The 12,705-nt window shown below is 36.0% G+C and overlaps 1 protein-coding gene across 3 annotated transcripts in view; it reads left to right on the plus strand.

Moving 5' to 3' along the window:
* trim2a (tripartite motif containing 2a) overlaps positions 1–9,816 on the plus strand; it is a 36,764-nt gene extending 26,948 nt beyond the window's left edge. For 2 of the 3 annotated variants that reach the window (XM_059343097.1, XM_059343103.1), the window contains exons 6-12: positions 750–1,473; positions 2,103–2,206; positions 2,940–3,107; positions 4,824–5,004; positions 6,273–6,343; positions 7,511–7,651; positions 9,500–9,816. In XM_059343097.1, the coding sequence (XP_059199080.1) occupies positions 750–1,473; positions 2,103–2,206; positions 2,940–3,107; positions 4,824–5,004; positions 6,273–6,343; positions 7,511–7,651; positions 9,500–9,652 (1,542 nt within the window). In that variant the 3' untranslated portion in view covers positions 9,653–9,816. The remainder of the gene's footprint in view (positions 1–749; positions 1,474–2,102; positions 2,207–2,939; positions 3,108–4,823; positions 5,005–6,272; positions 6,344–7,510; positions 7,652–9,499) is intronic. The other variant, XM_059343113.1, reaches the window with a different exon arrangement.
* Positions 9,817–12,705: the final 2,889 nt, after the last annotated feature.

Raw genomic sequence — 12,705 nt, forward strand, 5'->3', positions numbered from 1 at the left:
ATAAAATGTGAGTTTTTTAGCATCAATATTTGGAGTTTCAGCCTTTCAGGGTTGGTACAGCTTTGTGAGAGTAACAAAAAATCTCTCTCAAAAATATCCACACTCTTGAACTGTTTATTATCATCACATCTAAATTGTCTCTACAAATGTAACTGTTTATAGAATAAATGTATTCACAAGACAATCAGTGTACAGTGACACTGTTTATATTACCAGATGCACAATTTAACTTTGACTGAAAATATTAAGATTTTTAATTTACATGAATGATTGTGATGAAACACCAGCTGATGAAGCATTTTTAAAGGGGTAGATTTAAATTCAAGCATATTCCTCCTAACCTTGAAAACAATGGTTAAAATTCAGCCTTTTTCAAACTTTTAGGACTTTGTACAAACCCCGAACTTCTTACTCTATAAGTAAACTGCCCCAGTAAGATTTCACAGACTAATCTTTGCATGTCTGACAAATATTCGTCTGTTTTCATGTCTAAAAGCTGTTCAGTGTACAGAATCAGAAGAGGGTATGCTAGTGCCAACATGTACTAAAAAAGCAAAGATCTCACCCGTGTAATGGTTGCAAGTCATGTGGTATTCTTTATTTGTATGTGTTGAACTTTTAGGGGAATTCTGTTTCCACTGACTGGATCTGTCTGTGTTTCGATGTGTTTTTACTGCACTTATTCATGGTCTCTAACCACAGGAACCCTGCTGCCCCGTGCTCTGTGTGTGTGTGTGTGTGTGTACCAGGTGCTGCAGGCCCAGCTGGACACGCTGCTGCAGGGCCAGGACGGCATCAACAGCAGCTGCAACTTCACGGAGCAGGCGCTGAGCCACGGCACCGAGGCCGAGGTGCTGCTGGTGAAGAAGCAGATGAGCGAGCGCCTCATGGAGCTCGCCAGTCAGGAGCTTCCTCTGCAGCCCGGAGAGAACGACCAGCTGGACTTCATCGTGGAGACGGAGGGGCTGAAGAAGTCCATCCACAACCTGGGGACCATCGTCACCACTAACTCTGTGGCCTCGGAGACCGTGGCCACAGGCGAAGGGCTGCGGCACTGCGTGGTGGGCGTCCCCACCGCCATCACCATCACCACTAAAGACAAAGACGGCGAGCTGTGTAAAATGGGCAACGCGGTCATCACCGCGGACATGTCGTCAGCTGACGGCAGCAGAGGGGAGGGGGAGATACTGGACAACAAGAACGGCACTTATGAGTTTCTGTTCACGGCTCCCAAAGAGGGGACTTTTAATTTGTCGCTGCGTTTATATGACCAACATATCAAAGGAAGCCCCTTCAAAATAAAGGCCACAAAGTCCATAGACGTGTCGCCGACTTCAGACGGCATCAAGAAGAGGCTGAAGTCTCCGGGCAGCGGGCACATCAAGCAGAAGGCCATCAAGAGGCCGGCCAGTATGTACAGCACCGGGAGGAGGAAAGAAAACCCCATCGAGGACGACCTCATCTTCAGGATCGGTACGAGAGCGACTCCCTCCAAGCACCATAGTCTAGACGGATTTCAGAATAAAGGCCTCCTATAAGAAGTGAGGAGCATTTATGGGTACAAGTCAGGAACCAGTCTACTTTACTTATCTCAAGGCTGCTGAGTCCAAAAAAAATGGTTCCCAAGCGAAATTTTGAGTTTTTGACCTTCTAATTTGTATCAAATGGCCACCAAATTGCCCATCTTGCTCAGTCGTTGGATCATTTCCCCTTAGTTTTTTTTGTAAGTAGGCAATCAAGATGAGGAAATTAAGTTTCTGGATCTATAGTCTAGAGTCAGAGCAAGAATATAGTGGAGGTTCAGTGTCTTTTTTATGCATATATATATATATATATATATATGCAAAATACCAACTGGAACATTTAAAAGTGATTGATTGAATATTTATGTCGGCCTTAAAAAATGACACAAATAATGCTTAATTTCACCTTAAAAGTTGGTATTTGGCATATATGTAATATAAATAAAAAAAAAATAAATAAAAAAAAAAATAGTACCACAATGCAGTCCATGAATTAGTTAACCCTATACTATCTGTAATCTATAGTAAGTATGATGCTTTTAGTTACCACGAGTCGACTAATGCATTTCATGTTTTTAGGCACAAAGGGAAGAAACAAAGGAGAGTTCACTAATCTGCAGGGAGTGGCTGCCTCGGCTCTGGGGAAGGTGCTGATAGCAGACAGCAACAACCAGTGTGTGCAGGTAAAAATAACTTCTGTATGAAGATGCTGCTGTCAGGCTGTAGATAGATAGATAGAGACGTTTGTTCAAGAGAATTCATACTTATCACTGTTCAGGTACATGAAACACTGCTGCCTGTGCACTTTGTCATCTCAGTGGAAATATACTGTCTATAACTGTAGAATGGCTTTATCCCTTTATCAGGCAAAGAACTATATTTGGTAACTTCAGGTAATATTTCGAGAAAAAAGTTGCAAATTTACTAGACTAAAGTGGCAAATCTACAAGAAAAAAAGTCTCAGATTTAAGAGATTTAAAGTGGCAAATCTGCGCGAAAAAAGTTGCAGATTTACGAGAAAAAAGTGGGGAAAAAAGCAACTTTTTTCTCCCAGATTCACCACTTTAAATCTCATATCTGCACATTTTTTTCTCGTAGATTTGCCATTTTAATCTTGTAAACTTTTTTCTCAAAATATTATTTTCGTATGTTTTTTTTTTTACACATTATGTATGTAATATCCTCCAATATTCTCTAGGGTTGAAGTTTGGAATTTGCAAGTATTTCAGTGAGTGTCCTATTAAGGGTTAAAGTGGTGAATCTGGGAGAAAAAAGTTTATTTTTTCCACTTTTTTCTTGTAAATCTGCAACTTTTTTTGCGCGGATTCACCACTTTAAATCTCTTAAATCTGCGACTTTTTTCTGCAACTTTCACCACTGGTAACAGGTAACTTTAACCTGATTTGTGTGATGCAGATTTTCTCCAATGACGGCCTGTTCAAAAGTCGTTTTGGCGTCCGCGGCAGGACTCCGGGTCAACTGCAGCGGCCGACGGGAGTGGCCATCCACCCAAACGGTGACATCATCATTGCAGACTATGACAACAAATGGGTCAGCATCTTTTCAAATGAAGGCAAGTTTAAGGTAAGTGGAGATTTAGTGTTTTATCTGTATCTCATAGAGTTACTGCCATAAATACTGCTATTACGTGTTTAGATTTCCTCTTCCTGTACCTTTACAATGATGGACTCTTTTGAACAAGACTCTTTCAACTATTCAAATCAGGTGCATGCCGAACCCTGATTCACATCTGTGAGTCATTTGCATTTTTCACAACTCATTCAGATTCTGGAGGTTAAGAGCAGAGCTGGCCCAAGCCTCCATGGGGCCCAAAGCAGAATTCGATTTTGGGTCCCTTTATTTCTGCCAATAATAATTAAACAATTTAATAATTGATTGTTGATCATTCACACACCTACTATAAACCCATTGTGGCTCTGTCAGTGTTGTTTACATGATCCTATTGTCAGCCTGATATGTCTTTACACATTAATGGGGGTGGCCCAATGCAATAATAATACAAATAATACCAATGAATAAATGATGTCCAGGGTGTCACATAATATGGTTTTTAATCTCAAAATGTAGCACATTCAACGAGAAGAGCGAGCTAGGGTTGATTTACACATCGTTCCAAATGGTAAAATATTATATAAAAAAAAACCTATATTATATATATTTTAGTAAAAGTTTCATCTGGTTTATTATTTTTGGCTTCAAAAAACTGCAACAGCAATGTGCAGCAAACAATTTGTGCAAACAACAAATCTCAAACTATATAAAGTAGCCGGATGCAAAAACAACTAGCTAATTTGCTATTAACAGCTACACAAATCTCTTTGATAAACAATCCATTACCAAGACAACATACCTTTATCTTGGCATTTTTAAATAAAATAAAAAATATTTTTTGCATTGCTCTTGGGGGCCCCCTAGTGGCCACGGGGCCCTAAGCAGTCGCTTAGTTCGCTTATGCCTTGGGCCGGCTCTGGTTAACCCTTTATCAGGCAAAGAACTATATTTGGTAACTTCAGGTAATATTTCGAGAAAAAAGTTGCAAATTTACTAGATTAAAGTGGCAAATCTACAAGAAAAAAAGTCACAGATTTTAGAGACTTAATGTGTCAAATCTGTGGGAAAAAAGTCGCAGATTTACGAGAAAAAAGTGGGAAAAAAGCAACTTTTTTTTTCTCCCAGATTCACCACTTTAACCCTTAATAGGACACTCATTGAAATACTTGCACATTCCAAATTTCAACCCTAGAGAATATTGGAGGATATTACATACTGCCAGAATGTGTAAAAAAAAATACAAAAATAATATTTTGAGAAAAAAGTTGACGAGATTAAAGTGGCAAATCTACGAGAAAAAAATGTGCAGATTTATGAGATTTAAAGTGGTGAATCTGGGAGAAAAAAGTTGCTTTTTCCCCACTTTAAATATATTAAATCTGCAACTTTTTTTCTTGTAAATTTGCAACTTTTTTCTGGAAATATTACCTGAAGTTACCAAATATAGTTCTTTGCCTGATAAAGGGTTAAATGTATGATATTTCCAAAGTAGAAAATAAATTAAAAAAAATAAATTAAAAAAATAAATTTTAAGAGATTTAATGTGGTAAATCTGTGCGAAAAAAGTCGCAGATTTACGAGAAAAAAGTGGGAAAAAAGCAACTTTTTTTTCCCAGAAGGGTTCTCTATTCTCTAGGGTTGAAATTTGGAATATGCAAGTATTTCAGTGAGTGTCCTATTAAGGGTTAAAAGCTTGTAACCGAAATGTGAAACCTGCGTCTCCTCCAGAACAAGATCGGCTCGGGGAAGCTGATGGGCCCTAAAGGCGTGTCGGTGGACAGAAACGGACACATCATCGTGGTCGACAACAAGGCGTGCTGCGTCTTCATCTTCCAGCTCAACGGCAAGCTGGTCACCAAGTTCGGTAACCGTGGCAACGGCGACAGGCAGTTTGCAGGTACACTCAATGGTAATATGTGCACACTGCCCCTCCTACAGCCTTCCTCCAGCCAGATCACACCTGCATGTGGAATGAAGACGAATGCCAAACCAGGAGCCAGAAAGATCCCATCAAGCTTTGACTTCTGGTGTTTTTATTTAAACAAATAGACGAGACAGGAACCAACAGACACTCATTATTCACTGTTATCTGTTAAAAACATACAATGAACTCATCTGTTCTAAAAACAACAGCATGTAGTACCAGTTTGAATCTTGTTTTGTCATTAAATTAATTTTTTATTCATTTGCATGTCCTCTGAAAAACATCTCTCATGAGATTATTTCTAAACCGAACTACTGCTGTTTGGTTTTGACCAACAACATCTATCTGAGACTTTACTGTCTTTTTTTTTTTTTAAATTAAACCCCATAAAAGTATATTAAGTAGTTTAAATGAGCCCTACCTTGAGGCAATTAAAACACTGCTTACATAAATGCATCAATAATAATATTGTAAAATCCAATGATATATTTAGAAAATATAAAGCAATCTGAGTGGGTCCATTCTGAATAACGAGTACTTTTACTTTACTTTACTATACTTTAAGTACATTTTGATGCTGATACTTTTGTACTTTTACTTCAGTAAGTTTTGAATGCAGGACTTTTACTTGTAGTGAAGTAAATTCACAGTGTGGGATTAGTACTTTTACTTCAGTAAGGGATCTGAATACTTTCCCCACTGGTAACAGGTAACTTTAACCCTTAATAGGACACTCATTGAAATACTTGCAAATTCCAAATTTCATCCCTAGAGAATATTGGAGGATAATACATACTCAAATTAATGGGAAAAAAGTTGCAAATTTTTTCTCGTAAATCTGTGACTTTTTTCGCGCAGGTTTGCCACTTTAAATCTCTTAAATCTGCAACTTTTTTTCTTGTAAATTTACCACTTTAATCTAGTAAATTTGCAACTTTTTTCTCGAAATATTACCTCCCCAGCCCTGGGTTTGTATTTTTATTCATACTTGGCTTTAATATGCCGTCATAGTGAAGTTCTCCTGGTACAAGTCACTGAAGAATAACTCTGTTTGTACGACTGTGAACTCATCTGTTCTAAAAAAAACAAAAAAAAACAACAGCATGTAGTACCAGTTTGAATCTTGTTTTGTCATTAAATTATTTTTTTATTCATTTGCATGTCCTCTGAAAAACATCTCTCATGAGATTATTTCTGCTGTTTGGTTTTGACCAACAACTTCTATCTGAGACTTTACTGTCTTTTTTTTTAAGGGCCTCACTTTGCTGCTGTCAACAACAACAATGAAATCATCGTGACAGATTTCCACAACCACTCAGTCAAGGTAGGTGCAGCATCAAAGTGGTGGAAGGTTTTACAGGTTTACAAAGTCTAGGGCTGTAAAGAAAACTAGTAGCAGTTAATATTTTAGTGGTAAAATGATGACTTGAAAGGCTTTTCAATTGTCAATATTGAGTTCACGATTATTTAAAACAAATGTATTTTCTACTTTGGAAATATCATACATTTAACCCTTTATCAGGCAAAGAACTATATTTGGTAACTTCAGGTAATATTTCGAGAAAATAGTTGCAAATTTACTAGAAAAAAAGTTGCAGATTTAATATATTTAAAGTGGGGAAAAGCAACTTTTTTCTCACAGATTCACCACTTTAAATCTCATAAATCTGCACATTTTTTTCTCATAGATTTGCCACTTTAATCTCGTAAACTTTTTTCTCAAAATATTATTTTCGTATGTTTTTTTACACATTCTGGCAGTATGTAATATCCTCCAATATTCTCTAGGGTTGAAATTTGGGTTAAAGTGGTGAATCTGGGAGAAAAAAAGTTGCTTTTTCCCCACTTTTTTCTCGTAAATCTGCGACTTTTTCGCGCAGATTTGCCACTTTAAATCTCTTAAATCTGCGACTTTTTTTCTTGTAGATTTGCCACTTTAATCTAGTAAATTTGCAACTTTTTTCTTGAAATATTACCTGAAGTTACCAAATAGAGTTCTTTGCCTGATAAAGGGTTAATGTATTGTAAAATAAAATTTAAAATAGTATAATTAAAACTAAACTATTTGCTCATACTCAAGAGTCAAGAGTAATTTTTTTTGTATTTGGCAACTGTTGAGATTTGCACTTCACACTACATTTTAGATTTTTATTTATTTATACAGACTAAAAAAAATCATATTTTCTATATATTTTTAAGTATTTCCCTAATATCATCAAGAATATCGTTATCGCATAAATAGCCTGCAATATCGTGATAATCTTTTAGGGCCATATCGCCCAGCCCTAATCAGATGCTTAGAGCGTGAAAATCACTATCACTACAACTAAGTCTGAAATGTGTATCATGGTCATTGTAAGTATTTCTTTAACAAAACTATCCTTTGGTTAATGTATTATTTTATCATATTTTCTTTACCGTGCTGGCACACAATGGCCCATGTAATTTTTATATTAATTTTGGATTATTGTCTTTGAAAACCTAAATGTAGGTGTTCAACACAGAAGGAGAATTCTTGCTGAAGTTTGGTTCTAACGGCGAGGGGAACGGCCAGTTCAACGCCCCCACAGGAGTAGCAGTGGACGTCAATGGAAACATCATCGTGGCCGACTGGGGCAACAGCAGGATACAGGTGGGCAGGAATAGAATCTAATCCCTGTAACACATACAAATGAAGAAAATGAAGAATGGTTTTCTTCAAATTTTCAAAAGCCTCTTCAGTTATTGTGCATCATTGATTGATTGATTGATTGTCTTTATTTCGAACATGCAAGCAATAAAAAAACAAGTTTAAATATTAATAGATGAATAAATAAAAAACAAAACAAAAAAGCAAAAAAAATTCAGACAACTTTCAAAAACAGACACTTTCTGCAAGCTCGAAAGGGGGTAGGAGGAAGTAAAAAAACTTATCTAGTCCTACCCCTTAACAGATCAATTTGACTTGGATAGTTAGTATTATGTTATTAACATGTCAGTATGGTAAAAAGCTATATTAATGCATATATATATGAAATAATGAACAATTGTGTGTATATAGATATATATATCTATATACATATATATATGAATAATCAATATAGTCACATACAAATATTATAAACAATTATATATATATTCATCAATATTATTAAATCAGTTTTGTCCTTTATACAACTAATCAGATGAGCAAATACTGTTTTTCAGTAGGAAGGAGTTAAGAAAAGGAAAAAAACAACTATTGAGACTTATTTGAAATTTTCTGGTCTTGCACATTGGATAATTAAATTTTCCTCTTCCAAAGCATTGTGCCTATTTATAGTGTCAATATACCAACTGAAAATATCAATGACTCAAATTAACTTTTAGTAAATTAATCATATTCTGTTTCACAACAAGTGTGCCCTGTTGCCTGCTACAGTTCTTTGGTGTGTGTGTGTGTGTGTGTGTGTGTCAGAAATCCAGTATTTTGAAATGACTCAATTTTAGAGCTAGGAAACAAAAAAGTGCTATTTTGATAATCGACCAGTGTAATTTTTCATGCAAAAATGCTGATTCAGCCTCTCAAATATTGAGATTTCTTGCTTTTTTACTTGCTTTTTTATCATATTAAACTGAATATCTTTGGCTTCTGGCAAAACAAGACATTTAATCGAAGAATTAAAAATCATTAGATTAATCAATAATTTAAAAAAAATAAGTATTTGGACCCCTATTTCATTTTGCCAACCAGCCCATATCACTGCACCTTGCTCTGAATGCCTGACACAATGTAATCATGCAACAGTTAATCAATAATTTACAAACTTTATTGCAACATTATTACTATAAACTGCAGATAAACTCAACTCGACTCAACTTTGACTTTATTATCCTGAAGGATATTTGATCTGCAGTCGGCATCACATCACATCAAAGACCATGACAAACAATAAATATTGACAACAGTAACAATCCAAAAAAAAAAAATTTCCACAATACAAATGAGAGCAAGGTACACCTGCCAGACTAAACATGTGGTTAAAAAAACAAGCTAAAACATTATAAACAGCAAATTACATAATACATGTTAAATTAGGAGCTTTTAAATTAAATGGAAATAAAATATTAAATCCGGGCCAATCCATGATATCTAAGAAGGAAACACATTAAAGCAAGCGGGAAAGTGGGAGACACAGTGTCTCCTGGCATGAGAGTGTTGTGAGAAAATATTCTTAAACAATCTTTGCATTTTGTGTTGAGCGAGATCATATCAAACACGTTTGATATGATCCAAACCAAGACTAGGAAAAGACTGATATGAAACAGAGCAGATTACTACCTTACACTTAATGATGGAGATGACGGAGCGCTGTGACTCCAGTAAGACTCCTAGATTTACTAAAGACTTTTAGTTTCTAGTCTGGGACTGGGAGATCATTTGGTGTAAGCCCAGCATTATCTGGCCTTGGGGCTTTGAAGCTACAAGAGCCCTGACTGTATAATTCTCTTTGTCTCTCAGGTGTTTGACGGCAGCGGCTCCTTCCTGTCCTACATCAACACGTCGGCCGACCCGCTCTACGGCCCCCAGGGACTGGCTCTCACCTCCGACGGACATGTTGTGGTTGCAGATTCTGGCAACCATTGCTTCAAAGTCTACCGCTACCTGCAGTAGCCCCACGATCTCTCTCTCAGCGCACAAGACTCTACATTGTACATAAACGCACACACACACACACACATACACATGCACTTATTAGAACTGGCCGATTTGCACTCACCCCCCTACCAGTTCATCTCTGAATCACGCTGTCGTCGTCATCGTGCCATCTGTGCAACCTGGTCTCACAGAAATCCGTGAAATAGCTACGGATTTTGCTTAACTCAAAATCCGTGGAATAGCTACGGAATCACTCAAATTTCCGTGAAACTGACACGGATTTCGCTACAATGCAAGTTAATGAATGAATGTCATATCCCGTGGCTATTCCAACATACAAAGTGATTATGTACATTCACTGAGTGAAGATTTAGAAAATAAAACATATATTTCTCACTAGAAATGTGATCAAAATCCATTTTTATGCAGAAACTAAGTCAAAATATTGATTTTTCACTAAAAATGAGAGAACTGTTCGCCATGTTTTTTGTTCTGACCGCCGGGACCTTGAAAGTCACGTGACTTGGAACAAACCAATAGGAACAAATATCCATGGAATAGCCACGGGATATGACTGTCATTAACTTGCATTGTAGCGAAATCCGTGTCAGTTTCAGGGAAATTTGAGCGATTCCGTGGCTATTCCACGGATTTTGAGTTAAGCAAAATCCGTGGCTATTCCACGGATTTCTGTGAGACCATGTTCCATCTGTGTGACTGACATCATGTCCCACCTCGCTGAAGAAACAACAGAGAGAATTATTTGTGGTTTGAATGAAGGAAGAGGAGCTACGATATTCCCAGGCGGCTGCTGCTGATTGGTGCTTTAAGGGGTCATTCATAACCTTGTTCACATTCCATCTTAATTACACTGATTTTAACCCATAAGAACCCAGACCTGTTTATCCTTAAAGGGAAAATGATGGGGGATATACAACAGACCAAGGGGACCACATAGAACACTTTTCTGATGTTTTAAAAAAAAAATTCCACCCCTAAATGTCAAAGATCTGTAATGTGACATATATATACGATACATTGGGCGTTTATTGTATTTATGTTTATAATATTTCTTATTTTTAAATGAATAAACTAGACACCTTTTCTGCTTGCAGAAACAAATTTGCCTTTTTCTTTCCATCTCCACAACATCGATCAAAATTGTCACATTAATAGCGCTGTTTAACAATAAATTATTTTTCAGATTTGTTTTTAAGTAAAAATAATAATAATAAATCAATCATAAATACAAACAAATAACCTTTTTGTTTGCATCTCCATCACATATATCAAAATTGTGACTTTAATTTGTTCAGGAAATCTGGTCAGAACAAGTTAAATGCAATACAGGACAAACTATTAACGCATTAGAATTGTTAAACGGGTTTAAACTTAGCCTCGTAACAAAAAATAAGCTTTTTGAAATTAGCTACTTTTTCACATTTCTGTTTCCAGTCACAGCCACATTTTAGAGAAGTCACTTCCTGTCACATGACCACCACACCAGGGTGTTGAGTATATGTCTCTTAGGGATTTAATGAGTTAATGTGAAGCATAAAGCTGAATATGTGAGATTCTAGAAGATTTAAAGTGTTTGTTACGGGTGTCACCATGGGTTCTTATGGGTTAAAAAAATAAAACTTTAGTATTGTACATATGACCTTTTGATTTGCTGTGATATGTCAGGAAAACTGGAAAAATAATGCACTTGTTCCTAAAAATACTGGTTGGACACTGTTAACTGAAATTAAAGTAATGAAGCACCTTAGTCACCTGATAATTAATTAATAGTCTATTTATAGTTCCAGTGGCTGCAGCTTCCTGTTAAACACTCTTAAGAGTCTTCACATTTTGCCTGTTCGCTATAAAAGAATAATATTCCACCAATTGTAGGTAGCAGGGTGTTATAGAGCATGATAAGGCATCTCTGTGCATGCTGTTTTTACTAATAAACACCAGAAAAGATATTTGTGTGCACAATATATAAATGTTTCAAGCTGACACTTAAAAAAAACCACAAAGAAACTTTAAATGGAAGCACTGTTTCGATTACAATATGTATATCTCTCTCTGTGAAAATGACTAGTCAGTGTAATTGTCATCACTTAAAATTAACAAACACGTGGTTATTAAAGTGTGCTGATAATTTCTGCTTAATTGGTTTTTACAAAAACACGGTTTGTTTGCGTGTACAAGAAAAGTGTGATTGTGTTGTGATCAATTAAGGTGCAAAACAAAAGCCACTTGATATGTTGACTTGCAAAGCTGCTGTGATTATGTGCAAATATCTTATAATTTGTTGCAGAATTTGAGGAAGCTGCAAATATGGTGAGAATAAAGTCAGTTCTTAGATGCATCAGTGAAAAGGTTCAACATCATGCAGGTTTATTCAAACATCAGATGCAGAGCTGTAACCACTGTCACTCCTTTCAATGTGCTCTTATGTCTTTCAAAACAATCTGTAGAACTAACAAGTTGTATTTTAGTAAAAAAAAACAACAACAAAAAAACATTTTTTTCTCTTCTAAAAAAAAGATGCAATATATAGTTCAACAGCTGAGATGTGTGTTGTAAAAATATGCTGTGCTCCTATTAGAAAGCCTTAGTCAAAAATAATTTGTCCTCAAGCACACAGTTTCCAGTACTTGTAAGGGTTTATCCTGAATTTGGTCATTCATTTTCTACACAATCAGGTTAAATTATTTGTTTTCCATTGTCCTGTTTATATTTGTAATGCCAAATGGAATAAAAGTGCCCATAGGAAAGAGTGTTGTGTTTGTTGTGTACTCACTGTATGTTTTTAAAAGGAGCTTTTATTTTTTAGGGCTGTGTAATGGCAAGAATCTGGCTTTACACCAAGGTTATAATAGTTTTCAAATTCAGTTAGTTTTAGTTAGTTTTAAGAGTGAGTTTTCTAGTTTTAGTTTATTTTTTATTTTTTTGAAAATGCTTAGTTTTAGTTTAGTTTTTATTAGTTTTAGTGTTAGTTTTAGTTTTTTTGTAATGGGCTATGTGTTGGCTGCCAGATTCAAAGAGGTCATAATAAATTTTGCCTTTATTTCCTTTGG

The sequence above is a fragment of the Centropristis striata genome, chromosome 1, assembly GCF_030273125.1.
Source record: "Centropristis striata isolate RG_2023a ecotype Rhode Island chromosome 1, C.striata_1.0, whole genome shotgun sequence".
NCBI classification, from domain to species: domain Eukaryota; kingdom Metazoa; phylum Chordata; class Actinopteri; order Perciformes; family Serranidae; genus Centropristis; species Centropristis striata.